This window comes from Girardinichthys multiradiatus, chromosome Y, assembly GCF_021462225.1.
Source record: "Girardinichthys multiradiatus isolate DD_20200921_A chromosome Y, DD_fGirMul_XY1, whole genome shotgun sequence".
NCBI lineage: Eukaryota > Metazoa > Chordata > Actinopteri > Cyprinodontiformes > Goodeidae > Girardinichthys > Girardinichthys multiradiatus.
The window spans coordinates 9,429,845-9,456,712 of NC_061818.1; the positions used below are offsets into that span (position 1 = coordinate 9,429,845).

General features: G+C 41.5%; 1 protein-coding gene across 1 annotated transcript in view; it reads left to right on the top strand.

Annotated features, from left to right (window-relative positions):
• The window catches only part of LOC124864744 (protein kinase C beta type), a 142,258-nt gene extending 137,037 nt beyond the window's left edge, over positions 1-5,221 (top strand). Inside the window, exon 17 of the mRNA XM_047359640.1 lies at positions 4,511-5,221. Coding sequence (XP_047215596.1) covers positions 4,511-4,666 — 156 coding nt within the window. The 3' untranslated portion in view covers positions 4,667-5,221. The remainder of the gene's footprint in view (positions 1-4,510) is intronic.
• Positions 5,222-26,868: the final 21,647 nt, after the last annotated feature.

Sequence of the window (26,868 nt, forward strand, 5' to 3'; positions counted from 1 at the left end):
GAATCAATGGTGTAGAAGAGTAGAATAATGTTGTGGGACAGATAAAAGTGAATCAAAAGATCCTAAATATGTTCAGATAGTCAAATGGACTTTGTCATGTCCATTCTTGTTGTTTTATGTCATAATTCCAACCCTCTGGAAAAGGTGACCCAAAAGAGATTTTTTTTTATTTAATTTTCTTAAGTTCAAGAAAGTTAAGTGGATCATAAGGCAAGGTACACTGGGACTGCAGTGAAGTTGTGTAAGGCCACAGACAAAGGCAAGAGGCATCAGATCTCAAATGCAGCTCTCTTAATGCATATAAATTCCACTTGTAGCATTTATTTATGATCTGATGTTTTTATTTTGAGAGAATATATCAAAATATATTTTTTAACTTGTATTTTTTCCACTTTTTGAGAATATGTATATTTCAAGACCATAGTTAGAAACATGCTACACCTGTAGGTAATAAGATGTAATCAAATGGCACATAAACCCAAAGGAAGATTATAGTGTGGGTCTTCATGGATTCACCAAAAACTGATTTACAATCCCCAAATAAATTATTTTAAAAAAATCTATTTCCCCTAAACTGTATTTGCACATTAATAAGAAGGTAGATAAATAGAGTTCTTTTTTTAAAATAACGGTATTGTAGAGCTGAAAGGATAATCATTGATACCACAGCCGGCAGTCAGTATGTTGTTTCATTTTGCAAGGAAATGCATGCAAGATGCTTGGCAGTGAATGTGGCCCAATGGGCTTGTCGGCTGTCATGCTCTGACCAGGTCCCAGCTCACTGCTGCATGAAAGAGAGAGAAACTAATTAGAAATGAACCACAGCTGTGTTAATTAGTTTCTGCTGGCATCATTCCCTAAGGCATTGAGCCCCACGACCCCCACTGCCACAGCTGAACAAAACACCTACTCTGCAACAACAAAATACGGTAAATGTTCTGTCAGGATTTATCTCCAGGTTCTTCGTTTATTGCTCCCTAGATTTACAAGCACAGCTAACATTCATATTATCTCCATCTACTTATTGTCAAGTCAGTCCACAAATTGCCCTTAAATCCCAATCAGATCTTAATAAGTGATCCAATTCACCCTCAGGGTTTACAAGGAGATGCCTTTCCCTGACGGGCCAACTGGTACCATCTCATCTTTGATATCTTAGGCAATTGTAAGTCTGTCTTAGAGAAGTTAACATTTTTCTAAAGAAGATTTGGACAAGGTGTATTAAGGCTTATGTATGGCATGTGTTTTAAAGTTGAAAAATATAGAATATCTAGGACTGAGTACTGAAATAGAAAGTATTAACTTGCGCTATCAAAAGTCATGAATGTCCATGTTGGAAATGTAATACATCACAAGGCAAATTTCCTGACTATGGCTTTCCCTGTTTCATCTCCTTTTCAGCTCTTGAGAAAGCAGCATATTTTAGGTGGAAATAGAATATAGCGGTAGTTTGAGCATGTCTAGCATTTATTACCCCAATAAGCTTAATGACAAGATACAATTCTTAGTATGTCTGAAAGTGAATTGGAAGGAGCCATTTTTATTTACTGCATCCAGAACATTGTCCCCTCACCCCTCCATTTCTAATAGCCTGTTCGCTCCTTTTTTTTCTCCATCACATGCCAACTGAGGTGAAATTTGCAATGACACCTTCCTGTCCAAGAGAACCCTTCTGCTACTTCTACTACTACACAAACATACATTTCTCTCCCAGTCACAGTTGTCTGTACTGCAGTTTTTCAAATTTCTCTCTCTCTTTTCTTAATTTACTGTATATTGCATTGAAAGTTTTCTCATACTGCTTAGTCCATATTTACTTTCCTTGATTGCCTGTATGTGGGATCGCCCTTATGTACTATGTGACCTCTAATCAGATTCTTAAATGTTTTACTTTTTGGAGTAGCACTAATTTTTCAAGTTTTTGGTGACACCTTTATGCTAATGGTGCCTATAATCACAAGATGTTTCTGTTCATTCATGGTTATTTCTTATTATTGCAACCACAAATTTGATTTGGATTTTATCTGATAGATGTAAAAAAGAACAGTATTGTGAAGTAGAAAGAAAATTACATATAGCTGTCAACATTTTATAAAAATAATAATGTGAAAACTGGCATGCATTTGTATTCTGCTTCCTTTACTCTAATACCTCGAGATAAAGTCCTTATCAACTAACTGGCTTTTGAAGTGACCTTCCCAGGAGGGAAACATGGTGGTGACAGCATCATGTTGTAGGGAGGCTTGTCTTTATGGACAAGGAAGCTGGTCAGAGCTAATGGGAAGATGAATGGAGCCAAATACAGAGCAATCCTGGAGGAAGGAATGTCAGAGGGCACAAAAGACTTGAAACTGGGACTTCCAGCAGGATAATAACTTTAAACACACAGGGTTAAACAAGATATAATGGCCCAGTCAAGGCTAGTCTTATTTTCAGCCAGGGTACAGTCACCAAAAACACAAACAGCAGACTATACCTAACTTTGGATCCAATGTTTCTTCAAAGATGCAGTCTTTTACTTGGACAGCGAGATCAAGACGTTTACGTATGTGTCCTCCCCATTGCAGCCTGTGGAGAACTGCGGACAAAGAAGAACACTACTCTGCTCTTGTTTTTAAACCTCTATGACATCAGAGGGATTTCTGCTGTGGAGTTGTTATGAAAATTGATTCATTCTGCATTCTGGGATTTACCAGTCTCTTTTGTTTTCTGTGTGTAGTTCAGTCTTCCTCTTCTCCAATGGCTGGACCTAACAACGTCTACCATCTTTTGGCATTGATGCCTTGACATTACACAGTAAACACTCCAATGTTTTTGATCTTGTGTTTTTTAAGGCCTCCATAAAGAGACACAAGGCATTATAGTGGTAAGTAATGTACAAGTACCTTTCCTGGAAATACAACTGTGAAAACCTCTCTGGCAACATTGTCTCATTGCTTTGAGACAAGTTTGTGGAAACCTTGTGCTTGTACTACAGAAACAATTAGCCATCTGTATAAGAAGGCCTAATAGCAATATCATGGTGCTCATTTCTGTTCATATGATATACTCCATTTATAAATGTTTTATGAATATGTATCAAATATTAAGATTTGGCCCTACAGCTGTGTGGCAAGGTATTTTCTCACTTGTCATAATCTGGAAAACAGTAGTTAAACACAATGCTTACTACAGTATTTATTAACACACCTGCTTGTATTATTAAATGCCATACAGTGTTTAACAAATGAAGCACAAATAGTGTTCAAGGATTATTCTAAAAATATGAGCTGTTTGTGCAGCTCTATGTGGCACTCATACCTCTTCACACTCAGAATTGGTACAGATAAAGAAAGTTTATGGGGTCTGAAACTAAAGCTTGTGGAGGTGGAAACAGAAATTGCTAAGCAAGCAATATCATCAGTTTAGCGCTGAAAATGGTTTGATGTGGAAAAAAAGCAACAGTTTTTTTTTAGTGAAGAATACGCCAGTTCAATATTTAGATCTTGGAAAACAGATGATCAAATGCAGCTCAAAGTTATTACAAAAGAGGTGAAATAGTCCTCTGGTGTAGCACTGAACCAGAAGCTCTGAATCAAACACCAACTTCAGCCATATTTTCTCACAGAGTTTACCATGTCCACTACATGGTGACTCCCACTCTCCATTGCTTGAACATGAAAGTAAGCAATAGAAATCCATTTTAGTGCACCAACTGACAGAAAACTGGCGCTGCCCCTGATGTGATGCTACCCTAGGTGGAGAGCCATGCTGTTCATATTAAAACCCATAATTAAACAATACTTTCTCTAGCACCCTGATATCAAACACAGATACTGATTCATCCTTACTGGATTTGTCATGTATAGGTAACACCAAACTGCTCACAGGACTTCTGTAGGACCAGTAGTTATCAGTTTTATCACACTTAGTTATGTCTTGTTATTTTTATTGCTTGGTCATACAGTAAAGCAGTTTTATTTTTGCTCAGGCACCTGAGAGGAGAGAGTAGGATTTTGGTTTGGCTGAAAACGCATTTCAACTTGTTCCAAAGGAATACATACATATGAAATACCTTGTAAGTTAAAACCCCTAGATAACCAACAGTTCGCAAACATCTTTTTTTGTCTGGCGGTAAAATTATATTTTTGTTAATGTGGTAGTTAAAGTACTTACTTGGATTAAGTCTGCAGTTTTTTTATTATCAAGATGAAGAAAAACAGTTGTGTGCCTGGTGAGATTGGCCTGAAAAGAAAAGAGAAATAACACAAAAAACTTATGAAATAAAAGATAAACTATTCATCCATGCTGCACTGCCTGTGATGCACTGTCACACACTTCATGTTAAATGATTTGTTTGAATGCTGGATGAAAAAAAACTTGTGGTTCAAGTTGAAAATGCAAGGTGAATTGTTTAACGGCATTATGCTCTCTTCCTCCCAAACATTTCATTCCACCCCCCTTCGATAATTTTAATTTTTTATCTCCACTCCCTTCCATTATTCCATCCATAACCTCCAAACACTTGCAGAGAAACCGCCGGGACACGTGTAACTTCGACAAGGAGTTTACCAACATGGCTGTGGACCTGACGCCGACGGACAAACTCGTCATCATGAACCTGGACCAAGACGAGTTCCTTGGCTTCTCCTACAACAACTCCGAATATGTGGCTCCTCCAAATTAAAGCAATAGAATGGACCTGAACATACAACACAGATAGGTATAAAATAGGGTTTTAGTATAAAATTGAAGCAAAAAATCCCACAAAAATGTCTTATTTTGTGTGTGCTGACCAAATGCTTGCTTCCCTTTTAGATGTTACTTAGGTTTGTATAAATAACTAATCCCACAGATTTTGAAAAAAGAGAAGAAGAGATTACAAGCTTTCCTTTCCCAAAATTTGATCAAATTGATAGAAATATTTTATCAAACCCAAAATGACTAATCTGACTGACTACTGATCCAATTCTGAGTGTTACCTTTTAAAATATCAATTTCAACAGTTTTAAGTCTTTTTATGTAATCTCCTTGTGTTAGCCCTCATTATTTAAATAGAAAAGTTAAAAGCACTGGTTTTATTTATCTGTTCTTTACTCATTCCATTTGCCCCATTTAAAAGCGTTATTACAGCATAACTGATGTGCCATTATGTTATGGTAGCTATGTAAAGTTTTGTATGTTTTCATGTCTTTGTAGAAATAAATGTACAGTAGTAGACTTTGTTACTACTGGAATATGATTCCATGTTTTTAGAATAATTGTTAACAGTCATTTTTGCAGCCATTCAGGGTGAAAGTGTCCAGGATTTCCTCCATTATCCACTCAGATTGGCACCGTGTGCATATTAGTATTTTGTCCATTAGGTTGTACTTTGACCCTTAATCTGTGTGCATTAGGTACACTGCAAATATTTCACACAGGCTATAAGAGAGCCTGTGTCTGATGAACAAGCCTCACTTACCCCGTTTCATATTTCTTTTGTTGATTGTGACATTGCTTTCTCTACAGCTCATTCCAAAATTGCGTCTTTATTTATTTAATCGTACTTTTTCCTAGATGTAATTCATACTTCTGCCAAGACCTCAGTGGCAGCCAAGTTTGTCATTAACTGGAAATGCGAGCAACGCAACATACATCAAAGGGACCTGCACAGATGCGCATAAAAACCGCCGCAGAAGCATTTGTGAGCTGCTTTGACAGCACCCAAGCAAGTGATTTTACATTTGGCAATAAGAGCAGGAATACTGCAATTTTCTTCCCTTTTTGCAATACATTTAACAATACCTGCATTGATTTTTTTTTTTATGTAAGCATACTGTGCCTTGCAGAAGTATTCATACCACTTAAATTTGCACACTTTTTCTTGTTAAAACCACAGGCTTCAGTTTATTTTATTAGGATTGTATGTGCTAGACCGACTCAAAATATTGTGGAATCACAAAGTGCAAGGAATTCCATACATGGCTTTTATATATTTTACAAACAAAAATCTGAAAAGTGTGGCAGACATTTCTATTTGACCCCGAGTTCACTACTAGTTAGAGAGCTTAAAAGTATGTCTGTATGAGCAGGTCTAGTGACTGATTCTCTAAATGTGGACATATTATTTTTAGCAAATAGCTCAGCTTTGGTCTGTTTGGATGGAGAGAATCTGTAAATATAAAGTTCAGTTGTTGCCTCAGATTTTCAATTTGGAATTCAGGTCTGGACTGACTGGGCCTTTCAAGCACTTGTGTGTGCTTTATCTAAACCACAGTGTGTTTGGGGTTTCTTGAAGTTGGAGCACAACCCCAGTCTCACGTTTTGTGCACCTTGTCCGAGGTTTTCTTCTAGGATTATTGAGTATATAGCTCCATTCATTTTCCAGTGAACATGCAGCATGATGCTGCCATCACCATGTTTCATCAGTGTTTTTATTTTCCCACCCATCGTGTTTTGTATGTAGGTAAAAAAGTTAAATTTTGGTCTTTTTTAAGAAAAGCTTCATCTTCCACACGTTTGCTGTGTCCCCCATGTGGATTGTGGTAAACCTCAAACTGGACATCGTATGGCCGCCTTCTTTCCACTCTTCCATAAATCTTCCATAAATCCCAGATTTTCAAGGTGTTCTTTGATCACGACACCACCGAGGCCTTCACACAGCAGGCTGTGACTAGATTTAATCAGGAGTTTTCTAAAGACACTTGGTTGCAATGGATTTAATTTAGTTGTATCATGTTAAAGAGGCCTATATTTAAATACATGCCTGCTCAATTTTCAGAATTTTCTTTTTTTTTTTTTTTTTTAAGCCATCTGTAATCTTTTTTTTCCCCGTTAAAATACATGCACAACACTTAATATGCATCTACTGCCAAACAGATAAATAGTTCTGAATTTGCTCAAATTCAGTAAAGCCTTTTTATAACATTGTGCCGTCTAACAAACTAATAGAAGAAATAAACAGTCTGATCCAAGACTGAAGTATCAATATCAGCAAAGCACTGTAACATTTTTGTGGACTCATATGAGGCATATGGTTCAGGTCCACTGGACAGACCTAGATATTTTTTTTTTAATTCAGCACAAACCATTTCCACATGTGTGTGTTATAGATACCATGTGCTGTTATTGTACATATTTGTACATACACCTTCATAGTGTTTCATATTTTGGGAAATATAAGTCTACTTTTGTTTTGCTTGGATGTTGTACATGTAAAATATTGTCCGATATATGAAGTGATCTGTTACAAGTATACAGCTGTATATTCTGTTCCAGTAAAGAGTGTAAATATCTGCTGATATGAAGACCCTGAAGCTCTCATTGGTAACCCCACAGAAGCCTATCTATTCATGTGATCAGCTCAGTGAACTCAAATATGTTAAGTTACTAAACATATTGCTGCTCTGTGCTTATGTCTTTAACAAAAGTATAAAACTGAACTTTTTTGAGCAAGCAAACAACAAAAGAAGTCTGAATTACAGAAAGATTACAGGAAGCAATCAACCATTATTTGGTTATGTTTGATTATTAGAAGTATACTATGCATGCACATGATAATCTCTCTCATATCTTGTTCCATTCAATATTGATTTATTCTTTATTAGGTGTAGGTGTGCAATAATTGCTTTATAAATGAAGAGTAGATATAATTTGTGTTGCTTAATCTATGATTATGATTATTATGCTAGTTATTCACAAACGTAAAAGGACTATGCCCTGCTTTATTTGTACATATAATCTGCTTCTGAATGCATAGAAGAAAGAGTCTTCCATTTCACAATTTGTGTTAATATGCATGGGAACAGATGTTTTTAGGGGTACAAATGGTATGTTTAATCAGAATATGCGTTTAATTCTCAACCACGAAAGCTTGTGCATTGACTGTTTTGGCTAGAAATTGTCCTCCATCCCTTACTCCCCTCTGTTTTCCAAACCTTTTTTCTGATCGTACCTTTCAATGTGTCGTTTTATTGTTTGACCTTTGTTATTATTCTGTTGTTCTTCTCTTCCAGCTTTCTTCTTGTCTCCTCACGTTTTCCTTTTCCTTGACCTTTCTCTGTCTCAGCAGGTTTTTTTTTTTATTTATTTATGGGTTTCTTCTTTTCTCTTGGTTCTGACCCATACTGTTATATGTTTCTTTTTTCCTCCACAAAATTCACATCAGATTAGGTACCACTAGGCCATCTTATGATTTCTGCTTTGCCTTTAGTCAAGATTACGCCCCTAACAATGTTTGATTCCTGCACCGGAGGATGACCTTTAGTTTTTTAGTGAAGATACTTTACGAGAATGTGTTTCGTGAAACAGTTAAACGATAGGAAAATATGTATTGTCATGTTTTGGGGGGCTGTAAAATAATAAATCACATTGAAAACAATTCACTGACTATGTTTTTTATCCTAAAAATAATGTTTAGATAGGTAATTGTAGGATATGTAAGGTTTTTATTGGAGGTACAAATAGCCAGGAAAAGATGTTCAGGTATTTTTTGTTTATCTTCTTCCCTTTCATCAGTTGTAGAACGGAAAAGAGTTTATGGAGGTATCAGCCATGAATCTAAACAAAAAACACAAGTGAAGAGATATAATCTCATATTTAAATAGTATAGAATATTTGCAATCAATTTAACTGGAAGATACGTTTAAGAATAATTTAATAATAAACATTTTCTTATAAATCAAACTAGAAGCTATAAAATTAAACTATTGTCAGTATTAAGGTACAGGTGTTGGACAATGAAACTGAAACACCTGTCATTTTAGTGTGGGAGGTTTCATGGCTAAATTGGACCAGCCTGGTAGCCAGTCTTCATTGATTGCACATTGCACCAGTAAGAGCAGAGTGTGAAGGTTCAATTAGCAGGGTAAGAGCACAGTTTTGCTCAAAATATTGAAATGCACACAACATTATGGGTGACATACCAGAGTTCAAAAGAGGACAAATTGTTGGTGCACGTCTTGCTGGCGCATCTGTGACCAAGACAGCAAGTCTTTGTGATGTATGAAGAGCCACGGTATCCAGGGTAATGTCAGCATACCACCAAGAAGGACGAACCACATCCAACAGGATTAACTGTGGACGCAAGAGGAAGCTGTCTGAAAGGGATGTTCGGGTGCTAACCCGGATTGTATCCAAAAAACACAAAACCACGGCTGCCCAAATCCCGGCAGAATTAAATGTGCACCTCAACTCTCCTGTTTCCACCAGAACTGTCCGTCAGGAGCTCCACAGGGTCAATATACACGGCCGGGCTGCTATAGCCAAACCTTTGGTCACTCATGCCAATGCCAAACGTCGGTTTCAATGGTGCAAGGAGCGCAAATCTTGGGCTGTGGACAATGTGAAACATGTATTGTTCTCTGATGAGTCCACCTTTACTGTTTTCCCCACATCCAGGAGAGTTATGGTGTGGAGAAGCCCCAAAGAAGCGTACCACCCAGACTGTTGCATGCCCAGAGTGAAGCATGGGGGTGGATCAGTGATGGTTTGGGCTGCCATATCATGGCATTCCCATGGCCCAATACTTGTGCTAGATGGGCGCGTCACTGCCAAGGACTACCGAACCATTCTTGAGGACCATGTGCATCCAATGGTTCAAACATTGTATCCTGGAGGCGGTGCCGTGTATCTGGATGACAATGCACCAATACACACAGCAAGACTGGTGAAAGATTGGTTTGATGAACCTGAAAGTGAAGTTGAACATCTGCTCTCCTATGCATTGCAGGCACCTATTACTATTCACCTCTAAACTGGACTCTTTATTTATTTTTCTTCCGTCTCCGTTAATGCAGCCCGAACTGCAGCGTGCACCCCCACAATATATACATCAAAACGACCGGCTCGGTCCCGTGAGGTGTGCTATTACTTTTATTGGCGTTTCGAGTTACCATGGCGACATAATTAACGAAAAACCGAGCCCCAAAATCCCATAGGAATGAATGGAGTCAGGGGCGGAAGGAATCCTCAAAATTCACTGTTTTTGAGCCTCTACTGTATCGCCATACTTTCACCTAGAAACACAGTTTGACTTTCAGTTTGTAGGAAAGTCCGCCGGCTCTTCAGAAATGAAAACGGTTTGTTGATAACTGCTACGGTTTCTCTAAAATTAGACTCCAAGCGACACAAAGTTTGCGAGAAAATCACACTCTTAACAGTGGAGATGGCAGTTACTAGAGTGTAAAAAGAGGGGATTTTTTCAGGAAAAATGAGTTTCAACTGGCACTCACGGCCACAGATTTCATTCTAAAGTCACAATTTTCGGTCAGATTGTAGTGCCGGGCCTCTGCTTTCACACAATAACTTCAAAATTGTTCTAAGTCTCATAGATTTCTGTCAAAACACCCTCGATCGCCAAGATTCAGTAGATTTCTGTAGGCCTTCTCCCATATATTTTCAATGAGAGCTTGACCTGTAATCCATGAGTGACACCATTTATTTCCATAATCCTATTTTATACTGTGAATGACATAGAGCTATGAAAATCTCCATGATTGGGGATGAGGGCTAGCTGTCGCCCACAGTTTAAAAAAATTTCAAATACCATGTACGGATTCCGAGATATTAGACTTTGTTCGGGAGCATATTCAGGCATTTTTGTCTTTTTCTCCATTTTCCCTCTCTTTTCACCTAGTGTTGTGCCTTTATTATTATATTTTCAAAAATAAAGGATGAATATTATCGTTCCCCTGTCCGTTCTGATAAAAACGGTCCAAGAATGACATCGATCGCCCCTACGGTTTCCGAGTTATGGCCAGTCGTTCGGGAGCATGCGCCTCCATGTTATAAAGCCTAGACCAGGGGAGACACAGAGAGAGGTGCTGCGTGAGTGAGAAACAGCAGGTGTCAAGTTACACTGACGCTCTTTGCTGATTGGCTGATTCATTCCTCACTGTTCTATTTATAGCTCTGTGTATCTCCTACGGTATATGTCTGGATGTGATTCTGTCTTTCTTTCTGCCTCTCTGTGTCTCACACTTAGACACACACCCACACACACAAACACACACAGACACATGCACATACATGGATTACTATCTTTGTGAGGAATTCCCTTTATTGTCTTCATTTCTATGGCTTAAACATGACACTACCACTAACTCTTTCCCAGCGGGACACACACACCCACCCACACACACACACACACACACACACCCACACACACACACACACACACACACACACACATCCATCTATCTTTTTAAGGACTTTCATTGACTTCCATTGATTTTCATTCATTTCTATGGCTTAAACATGACCCTACCACTAACTCTTTCCCAGCGGGACACACACACCCACCCACACACACACAGACAAGCACACACACACACACACACACACACACACACACACACACACACACATCCATCTATCTTTTTAAGGACTTTCATTGACTTCCATTGATTTTCATTCATTTCTATGGCTTAAACATGACCCGACCCCTAACCCTTTGACCATCTTCATAGGAGGCAACTACATGGCGGCCATTTTGTGCATGTACTGCTGTTTCAACACACAGACAACTGTGATTAACCCTAAAGGGCAATTTCTTTCATCACCCTTCCATGCTTACTAATGATTTTTTGAAAGCTGATAATAGCATACACAATGATTTCAGAAGAGCACTAAAACTTTCAAAATAAAAGCCTCAACCTTCCATAATTATTATTGATTTTTTAAAGCTCATAATAGCATACACAATGATTTTAAAATAGCAAGCAGGTTCTATATAACTAGTGGAAGTAACCCAGACCTGAAAGGACAACCATGCTGGACTTTCAAAATAAGAGAAAACATGCTCTACAAAATAAAAGCCTTTGCATCTTTCAAACATATTTGTTGTCACTGTGGCCAAATAGCTTATTTTATTTGTCTTTTCTGACAGTAACACTTTCACAACACTCTTGTTCATGTGAGCAATTCTAAATTTCAGTGAACCATCAAGGTATCTGCAGCCCCTGTCTATAAGAATGTAAAACACGTTTCAATGTCCTGCACAGTGGTCAGAGGGATTTTAAGCCATTCTTCTTGCAGGATAGTGGCCAGGTCACTACGTGATACTGGTGGAGGAAAACGTTTCCTGACTCGCTCCTCCAAAACACCCCAAAGTGGCTCAATAATATTTCGATCTGGTGACTGTGCAGGCCATGGGAGATGTTCAACTTCACTTTCATGTTCATCAAACCAATCTTTCACCAGTCTTGCTGTGTGTATTGGTGCATTGTCATCCTGATACACAGCACCGCCTTCAGGATACAATATTTGAACCATTGGATGCACATGGTCCTCAAGAATGGTTCGGTAGTCCTTGGCAGTGACGTGCCCATCTAGCACAAGTATTGAGCCAAGGGAATGCCATGATATGGCAGCCCAAACCATCACTGATCCACCCCCATGCTTCCCTCTGGGCATGCAACAGTCTGGGTGGTACGCTTCTTTGGGGCTTCTCCACACCGTAACTCTCCCGGATGTGGGGAAAACAGTAAAGGTAGACTCATCAGAGAACAATATATGTTTCACATTGTCCGCAGTCCAAGATTTGCGCTCCTTGCACCATTGAAACCAACGTTTGGCATTGGCATGAGTGACCAAAGGTTTGGCTATAGCAGCCTGGCCGTGTATATTGACCCTGTGGAGCTCCTGACGGACATTTCTGGTGGAAACAGGAGAGTTGAGGTGCAATTCTGCCGTGATTTGGGCAGCCGTGGTTTTATGTGTTTTGGATACAATCCGGGTTAGCACCCGAACATCCCTTTCAGACAGCTTCCTCTTGCGTCCACAGTTAATCCTGTTGGATGTGGTTCGTCCTTCTTGGTGGTATGCTGACATTACCCTGGATACCGTAGCTCTTGATACATCACAAAGACTTGCTGTCTTGGTCACAGATGCGCCAGCAAGACGTGCACCAACAATTTGTCCTCTTCTGAACTCTGGTATGTCACCCATAATGTTGTGTGCATTTCAATATTTTGAGCAAAACTGTGCTCTTACCCTGCTAATTGAACCTTCACACTCTGCTCTTACTGGTGCAATGTGCAATCAATGAAGACTGGCTACCAGGCTGGTCCAATTTAGCCATGAAACCTTCCACACTAAAATGACAGATGTTTCAGTTTCATTGTCCAACCCCTGTAGGTGTGTCTTAACACAATACCAAGGCGCAAAGACATCTGTAATGATCTTAAACATGCAATTGGGTGTAAGAGCATTTCCAAACTATTCGATGTTCAGAGAAAGTACAGTGAAACAGAGTATTCACAAATGGTAAAAATTTAAAACAACTGTCAGTCTTCCCTGGAGTGGATGTTCCTGTCCTGTGCAATCTTCAGAAAAAACAAATTCTATCTCACTCTACAGAGCTCAGTATGCATGTTAAAGTTTAAAACATAAAGGCATGGTAATTGCAAAAAGACTAAACACATATGGATTGTTTGTGAAGGGTAGCCAATGGCAAGGCTCTGTAATCAACTTACAGAAACATGCAACAGAAAAAAACAAGTTGTTGGTGCTTAATGGAAAGACAGGAGTAAGGGGTGGTGATGGCTGCACTAAGCAACAGCATACTGCAGCAACACAGGTGGAAGAATAGCAAAATAAGCTCTAATTTATTTTATTCACTGCATCTTAAAAGCGCTCAAGTGAGGAGCATGAAAGTAGAACTTATTGGATTTATTTCACACCATCTTCTTTGCTTGCCCTCTCCTTTTACTAGGTCTCTGTCAGACTTCTGCAGCACCACTGATGCTGCCATTAAGCAAACTTGTTAGACACTCCTTCACGCAATTAAACTTGTTATGCCACGTCGCTGAGCTAGCCTCACTGGTGGTCGTTCAATTACACACTATCGCACAAAAGTTTAAAACACTAAAGGTGATTATGTCTAGATTCCTGGCTTTAAACTAGTCTTAAATGGTATTGTGGTGTCCCTATTTTGTCCTCTTCCTTGGGCATTTAAAGTAACACTGAAAACAGTTTATTATTATTATTGTTATTGTTTTATTGTGCCTTGCAAATATATTTATACTTCTTACACTTTGTCACATTTTGTCTGGTTACAACCACAAACTAAGTGTGAAGTGGAGTTTTAACAGTTTTTTACAAGTAAAATCCTGAAAAGTGTGGTCTTCATTTCTGTTTACCACCTTTTTACTGATACCCATAAAAAAACCCAGCTCTACAAAGTGCCTTCAGATTTCCTCTAATTATTAAACAGAACATGCCATTGCCATGATAAAACATAGTGGTGGCCACATCATGCATTGGAGGTGCTGGAAATCCTGGAAGAAAACCTGTTAGAAGCTGCAGAAGACTTCAGAATGGAGTAGGGGCTCTAACAAGACAAAGACCTGATATATATAACCAAAGTTCAAATGTAATGCTTTAGAGCTTGGGCTACTTTGCAAAGAATTGGCAAATATGTGCAAAGCTCCTAGAGACATACCCTAAAAGACCATCAGCTTCAACTGCAGGAAAAGGTGGCTAATTCAAGTATTATTATTAAACTGCACTTATCCAGGAGAATCAATTGTGAACTAATTCATATTTACAACAAGGATCTAACCAAGAGGCAGCATAAAATTTAAACTACTTTACACCATATCATACCACAAAAGAGTGATGGGAATTTTAGTTCAGTTTGATTTATATAGCGCCAATTCATGCTGTCCAACACATGCTGTCTCAAGGCACTTTACAAAGTCAATTCAGTTGAATCATACAGATTTCAAGTCGGGTACATACATTCAAATGAATCCTAATTATCAAACAGTGCAGTCAAATTCAGTTTATTATTCAAATTGGTTAAAAAGTTTTTTCTATCTAAGGAAACAGCAGATTACATCGAGTCAGTGACTTGCAGCATTTACTCCTCCTCATTGAGCATGTAGCGACAGTGGAAAGGAAAACTCCCTTTTTATAGGAACCCCGACTGTGAGTTTGAGAGAACAAAGCAGAGACACAAAAAGAACACAGAAGCACTGATCCAGGAGTACTTTCTATGGGAAAGAAAAATAAAACATTAATAGTAGTAGCTCCTTTAGTGGTTTAATCTAGAAAAGACAGCCAAGGAGATGAACTCGCCAGTTTTCAAGTCTAGAGTATGAAAGAAAGCACAAACAGTTAGTCACAGTAGAAGCTCAGTCAGTAGCTACGTCTAGGAGAGACTGTATTAAACACTGAAGGACAGGGCCAAGTGTATCATCTGTAGAAGAAGAACATTAAATTGTTGACAGCAGCAGCTCAGCCAATGCCCCCCTCCAGGAAGGTGTCACAGCTGAACACAGCCAAGCCAGATTTAGCTTCTAGGTAGAGGAAAAAACAGAGATAGAAAATTGGAGAGTAGTATGAGAATGTAAGAGGGTGAAAGTTGTCATTATGTCCTCCAGCAGTCTAAGCCTATAGCAGCATAACTACAGAGATAGCTCAGGATAACCTAAGCCACTCTAACTAAGCTTTATCAAAAAGGAAAGTTTTAAGCCTAGCCTTAAAAGTAGACAGGGTGTCTGCCTCACGGACTAAAACTGGGAGCTGGTTCCACAGGAGAGGAACCTGATAACTAAAGGATCTACCTCCCATTCTGCTTTTAGAGACTCTAGGAACCACCAGTAAACCTGCAGTCTGAGAATGAAATGCTCCATTAGGAATAGGGGCCAATTTGATCTCTGTATGTATGTATGATGGAGCTAAATCATTAAGGGATTCATATGTGTGGAGGAGAATTTTAAATTCTATTCTGGATTTAACAGGGAGCCAATGAAGGGAAGCTAAAGTAGGAGAAATATGATCTCTCTTTTCAATTTTGTTGCAGCATTTTAGATCAGCTGAAGGCTTTTAACTTCATTTTGTGGACATCCTGATAATAATGAATTACAATAGTCCAGCCTTGAAGTAACAAATGCATGGACTAGTTTTTCAGCATCACTCCTAGATAGAATATTTCTAATTTTGGCAATGTTCTGCAGGTGAAAGAAGGAAATCCTGGAAACCTGTTTAATATGGGGTTTAAATGACATGTCCTGGTCATAAATAACACCCAGCTTTTTTACTTTATTAGCAGAGGTCAATTTAATGCCACATTATTGATTGACTAAGCAGTTTCTTTTTCAGAGACTCCAGTCCAAGACGACAACTTCTGTCTTGTCTGAATTTAGAAGCAGAAAATTTAAAGTAATCCAAGTTTTGACAAAAGAAATAATAAGGAAATCTTTTACCAGAATCCACTAGAAAATATTAAAGTGTGACACATATAGTGGCAAATGAAAATTATGTGGCTAAAGGTTAAGTACAACGTTCTTGGGCAATTGTTTTAAAAAAATATTAAAAGCAGAAAGTATTAAGGCTCAGTTATAGTCGCACTTTGTGGTGTCGCGCAGGACTCTGCTGACGGTGCAAAAGCCTGAACATGTGCTGTAGCCGTTTATACTTGACGCTGACATTGCTGCAGTATTCTCCAAGACCTAGGGGGCAGTATGCTAACCAGTGGAAATGAAACAAAAGAGAGAAGCGCTTCATGTAACACCAAAAATGGCTGATTCTTGCAAAGTTTCAGATTAGGAGTAAAAGTTAACAGGACAAAGCTTTTTGACCTCTTTGTAAAAGATCTAAAACTGTACCTACATAAAATTTTATACTCTTAAGCTATAAAAAAAACAAGCTATAAAAATCTTGTTAATGCATACAATCTAACTTTTTCTTACCTTTTTGTTTGTTGTTAGAATGTAAACTTCAGCTAGTGTTATAAATATTACGTTGTGACAATACAGTCATACTCAGTAAATTAGAATATTATTGAAAAATAATTTTTTTCATTAACTCAAATCACTAAGTAAAACACATTATAGGCTATTTACACACAGACTGATGTTTTAAAGCCTGTATTTCTGTTAATTATGATGATATGTCACTTACAGCTAATAAACAAGACATTTAAGATTAGAATAGACCAATAAAAAAAAATTTAATGCAGAAATGTGGGCCTAATGAGAAGTATGTTTGATATCTGCTTAAAGGTTGCTAATTTAGAAAGGTAATTTTAATCTGACTAACGAGTCTGATCGGAACACATTTTCTAATTTACTAAATATGACTGCCGATATAGAATGAAGGGGTTTCTCGAATTATAAAAATGAAAAGAAACCAGTGAGTTTTCCTGTGAAAATGGAGTATGGGCTAGGCCACCAGGAAACAACAATGACAGTGAGTGGTAAGTGTCAAATAAAGCCCCAGTCCCAAAGCAGAACCATGATATATGAGAACCAGTTTGTGAAGGAGACTATTTGAAGCAGACTGTCATTATGTTTGTTAATGAGAACTTTGTGCAGGCACCAACTGCGAACAATTGAGGAAGGTTTAAACAGTTTATTGCCACGAGATAGAGTGAATGGTTTCAGGATGACGATGAGGAGGAAAGGTAGGTGGTTATTGCATAAAATGAAGTTTGGTAATTTGCAACAAGGTTTAAAAGGAAGCTGAAGTTTTCCAGGAGGCAGGTGAGTATCCCCACAAAGGCTGAGGTTGACAGGTTGTTGTGTGTGGAGCAGTTTGTTATTATTATTTTATTTAGTTTGTAAAGAGGTATACAAACCAAAAGACAACCAAAGGGCTGTACAATATATATAAGACAATAAAAACTATAAGCAATAAAGTACAAGGTTGACAATACAACAACAAAACCAGCAATAAAAGACACTGGAGAAACAAGGACTGGCCTAATGGTTGTGCCCTCGTACTCGTACTCGTCGTCTTTATCTGGGACCGGGTCGCGGGGGCAGCAGACTCGGCAGAGACGCCCAGACGTCCCTCTCCCCAGACACCTCCTCCAGCTCCTCCGGGGGGAGCCCAAGCCGTTCCCGGGCCAGCCGAGAGACATAGTCTCTCCAGTGTGTCCTGGGACGTCCCCCGGGCCTCCTCCCGGTGGGAGGAACACCTCCCGAGGAAGGCGTCCAGGAGGCATCCGGTATAGATGCCCGAGCCACCTCAACTGGCTCCTCTCGATGTGGACGAGCAGCGGCTCTACTCCGAGCCCCTCCCGGATCGCCGAGTTCCTCACCCTATTTCTAAGGGAGTGCCCGGTCACCCTACGGAGGAAGCTCATTTCAGCCGCTTGTATCCGGGATCTCGTTCTTTCGGTCATGACCCAAAGTTCATGGCCATAGGTGAGGGTAGGAACGTAGATCGAGCGGTAAATCGAGAGCTTCGATTTTCGGCTCAGTTTACTCTTCACCACAACGGACCGGCACAGCGTCCCCATTACTGTGGCAGCTGCACCGATCCGTCTGTTGATCTCCTGCTCCATTCTTCCCACACTTGTGAACAAGACCCCGAGATACTTAAACTCCTCCACTTGAGGCAGGAACTCCCCTCCAACCTGAAGAGGACAAGCCACCCTTTTCCGGTCGAGAACCATGGCCTCGGACTTGGAGGTGCGAACCACCCCAGCGCATGCTGTAGGTCTTGGCTAGAGGGGGCCAGCAGGACCACGTCATCTGCAAAAAGAAGAGACAAAATCCTCTGGTCCCCAAACCAGACCGCCTGCGGCCCTTGTTTGTGTCTAGAAGTCCTGTCCGTAAAAGTTATGAACAGGACCGGTGACAAAGGGCAGCCCTGCTGGAGTCCAACATGCACCGGGAACAGGTCCGACTTAGTGCCGGCAATGCGAAGCAAACTCCTGCTCCGCTTGTACAGAGACCGGATGGCCCCTAGTAAAGGGCCCCCAATTCCATACTCCTGGAGCACCCCCCACTGGGCATCACGAGGGACACAGTCGAATGCTTTCTCCAGGTCCACACAACACATGTGAACCGGTTGGGCAAACTCCCATGAACCCTCAAGTACCCTAGAGCTGGTCCAGTGTTCCACGGCCGGGACGAAAACCTCTCTGCTCCTCCTGAAGCCAAGGTTCGACTATCGGCCGGACTCTCCTCTCCAATACCCTGGCGTAGGCCTTACCAGGGAGGCTGAGGAGTGTGATCCCCCTGTAGTTGTAACACACCCTCCGGTCACCCTTCTTATGTAGGTGGACCACCACCCCAGTATGCCAATCCAGAGGCACTGTCCCCGTCCGCCACGCAATGTTGAAGAGTGTCAACCATGACTGCCCCACAACATCCAAAGACTTGAGGTACTCAGGGCGGATCTCATCCAACCCCGAAGCCCTGCCACCGCTGAACTTTTTAACCACCTCGGTGACTTCCGCCTGGATGATGAAAGAGTCCAACACCGAGTCCCCACCCTCTGTTTCCACCAGGGAATGCGTGATGGCAGGATTGAGGAGATTCTCGAAGTACTCCTTCCACCGCCCGATAATGTCCCCAGTCGAGGTCGGCAGCTCCCCACCCCTACTATAAACAGTGTTGGCAAAGCACTGCCTCCCCCTCCTGAGGCGCCGGACGGTTTGCCAGAATCGCTTCGGGGCCAACTGGTTGCCCTTCTCCATGGCCTCACCAAACTCCTCCCAGGTCCCAGTTTTTGCCTCTGCCACCGCCCGGGCCGCGGCACGCTTGGCCCCATGGTACCCGTCAGCCGCCTCAGGAGTCCCACAAGCCAACCACGGCCGATAGGACTCTTTCTTCAGCTTGACAGCGTCCCTTACTGCCAGTGTCCACCACCAGGCTCAGGGATTGCCGCCGCGACAGGCCCTGCAGACCTTACGGCGGCAGCTACGGGCAGCAGCATCGACAATAGATGCGGAGAACATGGTCCACTCGGACTCTACAGGGGTTGGACAATGAAACTGAAACACCTGTCATTTTAGTGTGGGAGGTTTCATGGCTTAATTGGACCAGCCTGGTAGCCAGTCTTCATTGATTGCATATTGCACCAGTAAGAGCAGAGTGCGAAGGTTCAATTAGCAGGGTAAGAGCACAGTTTTGCTCAAAATATTGAAATGCACACAACATTACCAAGTGACATACCAGAGTTCAAAAGAGGACAATGTTTTGGTGCACGTCTTGCTGGCGCATCTGTGACCAAGACATCAAGTCTTTGTGATGTATCAAGAGCCATGGTATCCAGGGGAATCTCAGCATACCACCAAGAAGGGCATATCACATCCAACAGGATTAACTGTGGACGCAAGAGGAAGCTATCTGAAATCAATGTTCGGGTGCTAACCTGGATTGTATCCAAAAAACATAAAACCACGGCTGCCCAAATCACGGCAGAATTAAATGTGCACCTCAACTCTCCTGTTTCCACCAGAACTGTCCATCAGGAGCTCCACAGGGTCAATATACACGGCCGGGCTGCTATAGCCAAACCTTTGGTCACTCATGCCAATGCCAAACGTCGGTTTCAATGGTGCAAGGAGCACAAATCTTGGGCTGTGGACAATGTGAAACATGTATTGTTCTCTGATGAGTCCACCTTTACTGTTTTCCCCACATCCGGGAGAGTTACGGTGTGGAGAAGCCCCAAAGAAGCGTACCACCCAGACTGTTGCATGCCTAGAGTGAAGCATGGGGGTGGTGGTTTGGGCTGCCATATCATGGCATTCCCTTGGCTCAATACTTGTGCTAGATGGGCACAAGTACTGCCAAGGACTACCGAACCATTCTTGAGGACCATGTGCATCCAATGGTTCAAACACTGTATCCTGAAGGCGGTGCCGTGTATCAGGATGACAATGCACCAATACACACAGCAAGACTGGTGAAAGATTGGTTTGATGAACATGAAAGTGAAGTTGAACATCTCCCATGGCCTCTACAGTCACCAGATCTAAATATTATTGAGCCACTTTGGGGTGTTTTGGAGGAGCAAGTCAGGAAACGTTTTCCTCCACCAGTATCACGTAGTGACCTGGCCACTATCCTGCAAGAAGAATGGCTTAAAATCCCTCTGACCACTGTGCAGGACTTGTATATGTCATTCCCAAGACGAATTGACGTTGTATTGGCCGCAAAAGGAGGCCCTACACCATACTAATAAATTATTGTGGTCTAAAACCAGGTGTTTCAGTTTCATTGTCTAACCCCTGTATGTCTCCAACATCCCTCGGAATCTGGTCAAAGCTCTCCCGGAGGTGAGAATTGAATACATCCCTGGCCAAGAGGTCCGCCAGACGTTCCCAGCAGACCCTCACTATGCGCTTGGGCCTGCACAGTCTGTCCAGATTTCCCCTCCCCCAGCGGATCCAACTTACCACCAGGTGGTGATCAGCGGACAGCTCATCTCTTCACCCGAGTATCCAAAACATGCGGTCGAAGGTCTGATGATACGACAACAAAGTCGATCATTGACCTCCTGCCTAGGGTATCCTGGTGCCAAGTGCACTGATGGACATCCTTATGTTTGAACATGGTGTTCATTATGGACAATCCGTGACTAGCACAGAAAACCAATAACCAAACACCGCTCGGATTCAGATCTGGGAGGCCATTCCTCCCGATCACGCCTCTCCAGGTGTCATTGTCATTTCCCACGGGGGTGTTGAAGTCCCTGAGCAGAATAATGGAGTCCCTGGGAGGGGCACTATTCAGCAACCCCGACAGGGATGCCAAGAAGGCCGGGTACTCCGCCCGTAGGCCGAAATGATAGTCAGAGACCTCTCCCCAACCTGAAGGCGCAGGGATGCGACCCTCTCATCCACTGGGGTAAACCCCAACTCTAGACGGCTGAGCTGGGGGGCGACAAGCAAACCCACCCCAGCCTGCCGCCTCTCCCTGTGGGCCACTCTAGAGTAGAAGAGAGTCCAGCCCCTCTCGAGGAGATAGGTTCCGGAGCCCACGCTGTGCGTGGAGGCGAACCCGACTATTTCTAGTAGATATCTCTCGACCTCCTGCACAAGCTTAGGCTCCTCCCCTCCAGGGAGGTGACATTCCACGTCCCTAGAGCCAGCCTAAGCATCCGGGGATTGGGCCGCCGAGGTCTCCACCTTCGTCCGCCACCCAATCCTTTTTGCACCGGTCCCTCACTGAGTGATGGTCTCGCGTCTCTCGTTCGGGCTTGGCCCGGCCAGGTCCCGCGAGGAGCAACCCAGCCACCAGGCGCTCTGCGACAAGTCCCAACCCCAGGCCTGGCTCCAGGGTGGGACCCCAGCTCCGCTGTACCGGGTGACGTCACGTGCCTCGATTTCGTAGTTGAGGGGTTCTTGAACCACTCTTTGTCTGACCCGTCACCTAGAGCCTGTTTGCCATGGGAGACCCTACCAGGGGCATTTAAGCCCCAGACAACATAGCCTCTAGGATCATTCGAGCACTCAAATCCCTCCACCACGTTAAGGTGGCGGTTCAAGGAGCATAAGAGCTGCAGCTGAAAAAGCTCTGTTCAACATGGTCATGAGCCAAGTCCTGAAAACAACTAAAAGCGTTTGGTCTTGAGAACATCTACTGAGAATATATGGATGTAAAACCTCACTAAGGAGAAATGGACAGCCAGAGAATACAAAATCAGGAATATATGTCTATGTCGTCTTGAACTTGTTAGCAGACAGGCAGCTGAATTTTGAACCAGCAAAAGATGGCGAAGAAGAGACTGGTCAATCCCACAATGGAGAGAGATACAGTGATCCAGTCTAGAAGTAATAATAGTGTACTTTGCCTCACTTTTAAAACAACCACAAACCAATACATGCTCATGCTCCTTGACCAGTTAATTGGGCTCTCTCTGTCTGCAGAGACTTCATAAATCATTGCTCTGACATACGAGCATCATGCCACATCGCCGTATGTCCTCTTCTGCCCTGAAGATGGTTCCATATGCTGAAGGACACACACACAAAGAATCACATCTGCACACGCATAATGCGCACAACAAATTAATCAATGTCCTCTATCTGTCAGCCACCCGGCACTTCTTCCTCTCCTTTTCTCTTCCAGATAGTTCATTGTTTGCTTTCTAATTTCTGCAAGCTTGTCAGTTTCCTCTAACTTTTTACTCCTCCGTCCTCCCCTTCTCCTCATCTCTGAAGAGTGGCCAAAGGCATGAAAGGGTTCCAGTTCACTGAGCAGAAACCCCACAGTCTTTCTCCTCCTCATTTGGACGACCGCCTCAACTTTCTGTCTGTCCTTCTCCTTCTGCTGCTGTTCAAATAATTAAGTGCACGGGGGAGTGGGGATGGAAAAAGAGCACAAGGGCAAAGATAGGAAGCTTTTGGTGATTGCAGACTTCATGTCCCATGATGCATTTCCCTGCAATGGTATAAGCTGCCCAGCTAAAGCTGAGGATGAGGCAAACCTTTTTAAAAGGTTTTGTCGTTCATTCCATCCAATATTCTTAAACACTATTTCCATCTTTGTTGGCAAAACAGTTTGACACTAAAATATCACTTCTTTCTAAGTCCAGTAACTTCTGTGCTTCCCTTTTCTTCTCTGCACACTGTCATCCCTAAATACGCTTTCTTCTCCTACCCATCTCTACCCTCCTATTTTCCCTCTCCTTATATGAAAATGCCTCCCTCTTCCCTACCCTGTCAAGCTTTTCCACCTCTCTCCTGTCTCTAACCCAAGGTGTAACCCTCTGCTTCTCCTCTTGAAGTCATTTCTATGTTAATGAGTTCTCTTGTGAGATAATGTGAGGAAGCAAGCGACACTCACATTTTCACACACATAAACAGGTTCTCTGAGGAAAAGTACATTTGAAAGATGATTTGACCTATCACCTCTAACTCTGATATGTATTTATTTATGTGTGGCTTACTCAGTAGCACTTGCCAGTCATGGTACTCTACCTTTAAGTCAATTGAAGACTTTAAATCAGCTTGAAATGAATGCCAGAAAATGCCTACAAGGGTTAAATCACTCAACTGAGATTGGTTGCTTGCTCGCCTGTGTGTAGAAAGATGAATTTGTGTTGTTGAGCAAACATATGTGTATGTACTGAAGTAGACATATGTTTAGCACCCCATGTTTAAGAAGCCCTACAGTAAATTCCTCTTTGCAGAAGCATACATGTCACAAAGGAAATTTCAGAAAAATCCTAACTTTAATTTGAGTGCATTTATTCAGTAGGTGGAAAAAATCCAGAGTTAAGAAATAAATGTTGTTAACAAGATCACGGGCATCACAATTGTTTGTAAGTCTAATTTAATGCTTTTTGCATCCCTCTTTTTGCAAGAGTGTTGTAAACGTACTTAGCCTGCTACTATAACATTTCACAAGGTTGGAGTACATAGGGCGAGGAATCTTTTCAAAATCTCTGTAGGCTCTCCATTTTCTTCATTGTCTGTAAACTCTCTTCTCCTGGGGTCACTCCGCAGGTTTTCTATGGTAGACTGATTTGGCCAAATTTATGGAATCATTATCCTACAGAAATTATTAACAACTGAATTTTAATTTTCTGTTAGAATCCATCAACTTAGTATCTGAGATGGTAATACCATGCACTCTAACATTGAACATTTGACCTTTGGAATAGAAACCTGCCCACAGCAGTGCATATCAATCCCATGTTTCACTCCTAACCCACATGGCATTTGTAGTTTATTGTCATAAAGCTCAACCTTAGTCTAATAGTACAATGTCAGTCTTATTGTACTAAAGCATGCAGTTGCAGTCTAGCAAAATTGAACAAACTACACCTGATTTCTTACTAAGACAGAATGTTTTTCTATGGCATACAGATAGCATCTAATGATTATTATGAAGACTTTGTGACCACAAAAAGCCTCTATTTGCTGCAGTTCTCCAACAGTAAGCTTTGGATATTTTCTTTTTACCATCTCTAACCATCCTGATATGGTGACAAAATAAATACAGGTCATCATTCAGCTTTGTTTGTCACAATTCTGGTTATTTTAAATGTTTTCATTGTTGCACTGACTATTTTCTTGAAGTAATGTCCGAAGTTTAAATATTTAATTTTAATGTGGACTTTTTAAGTGATATTTTAACATGTACTAAGATTAAATATGTTTTTTCATTTTTATGTTTCAGCGTTAGATTATGCTGTTGCAATAAAAAAAATCTGATTTTGAAGGATTGCAACACATCTTTACCTGGAGTACCAACAAATTTGTCTCTTTTGATTTATTTCACAATTCACATATTTATTATTCTAAAGAAAAAAACATTTAGAAAACAAACTAAATAAAAATATACAAACAATTATTAAAGTAGGTCGATTCATTAAGGTGGATATGGCAGTGTTTATTTGTCATGCCTCTTAAAGAGCCAAGACATTATAATTTAAGGCTTATCTAGTGGGATGCTTGTTTTTCACATGGACACACACAGACAGACACAATCAGGCGTCACCAAGCATCCGCGCCCGCATACGTTTGCAAAGTGCAGCCCTTAAGTTAAGAAACGCAGAACACCTTGCAGTGATGCGGCCTCGTTACAGTGGAGTCATTAAAAACGGTCTGTGGCTCTTTAAGTGGTGTCTCTGCTTCTCTCCCGGGTGCGATTCTCCATGCATCACTTGCCAATCTCTCACCCCCCCTCTCTTGCAGCTAATCAGTGCGGTGCAGGGGCAGCTGGGCGGATGAGAGGCAGAGAAGGAGAGAGGGAGAGGAGGACGCAGAAGTAAACGGGTGGCGAGCGCAGTTTGAAATGAGGACCGAGTACAGCGCCACATTCAGCACCAGGGACAGCTCTCGAAACGTACTATTAGCCAGCTGGATTACTTCCTAGCCACTGTCCTCACCTGTATTACTTTCTTGAGAGGAAAAACTTTAGCCTGCAAAAACCAAACATGAGCAGACCATGAACCCTCCTGTCCAAGACTGCACTTTGAGATTGTGTCCATTAATATTACAAACAGGATTGGGGACAAGGGAAAGGCCTGGTGAGGTCCAACCCACACTAGAAACAAACTTTACTTTGCGCCAAGAATGCAGATAGATCTGCTGCTTTCATTGCACAATGATTTAAGAGTATCCCCCACCCCCACAAAACGGCTTAGGAAACAAAGTTGTTTGCTTTTTCTATATCCATAAAACAAGAAAACCAAACTCACATTACCCCCTCAACAACTCTGTGAGATCTCCTCTTCAGTTCCCTGGCCAGGGTGAAAGCCTATTGCTCTTTCTGAATACAACATTAGGCATTAGGTTGGGAGTTCTATTACAACACTCTAAAGTAGACTTTCCTATAAAGGCTAAGAAGTGTGGTTTATCAATATGTGGTGTCTGTGACACCACAACTCCCCATGACACACTGAAGAGGTGTGTCCATGACACCAGCCCAACAATGTCCTTGGCACTCAGAATCTTGGGATAAATTTCCTCTACCCTCAAAATTCTGTCGCTTGGCAACTTTTAAACTACATTGACAACCTCTACCCAAGTGATGGACTCACCTTCTGCTCGCATCCTCAGACTCCGCCTCCTCTGGTGATCAGATTAAAGAGACCTTCAAAGTGCGCTTTTCTTTACTTGGTCATGTACCCAGTACAGGGTGCAGTCCCCAAGCATTCCCATTTTGACTTATTGGATGGTTTGTCAGAGGTTCCACGAGGACAACCAAAGGTCCATCTCCATAGTCACTCCGAAGTTCTCCCACACCCTTTTGTTTGTTTCTGTAACCAGAGAAGATGCTTTCCTTCTGTCTACCTTGTATCTGACTCCTGCTTCAGGGACATTCAAGCCATGAAGACCTCTTTTTTACGATTTATATATGTAAGAAATTACATTTCTTTTTATTTTAGTTATTAGTGACACACTCAAGTGTAATTTATGATAAATTGTTTGTTGATTTGTTCATTTATTTAACTGTGGCACTTTTGGATCTCCATATTAAATCCAGTATAATTCATTCTGCTGTGGTATGAATATGTTTGAGTGGGGTTTTACTTTACACATACAACCAGATATATCTTCTCTTTAGGTTTAAATAACCGGAGAACCTTTGTGCTTTAATACAGCCAGCGATGCGGCGATGGGCGGGACCTAAACCAGAACGGAGGATGGCGATTGGCTCCCAGTGGGCGCTGCTTTTCTACGATCCCATCCGCGCCGAGCGGTGCTGC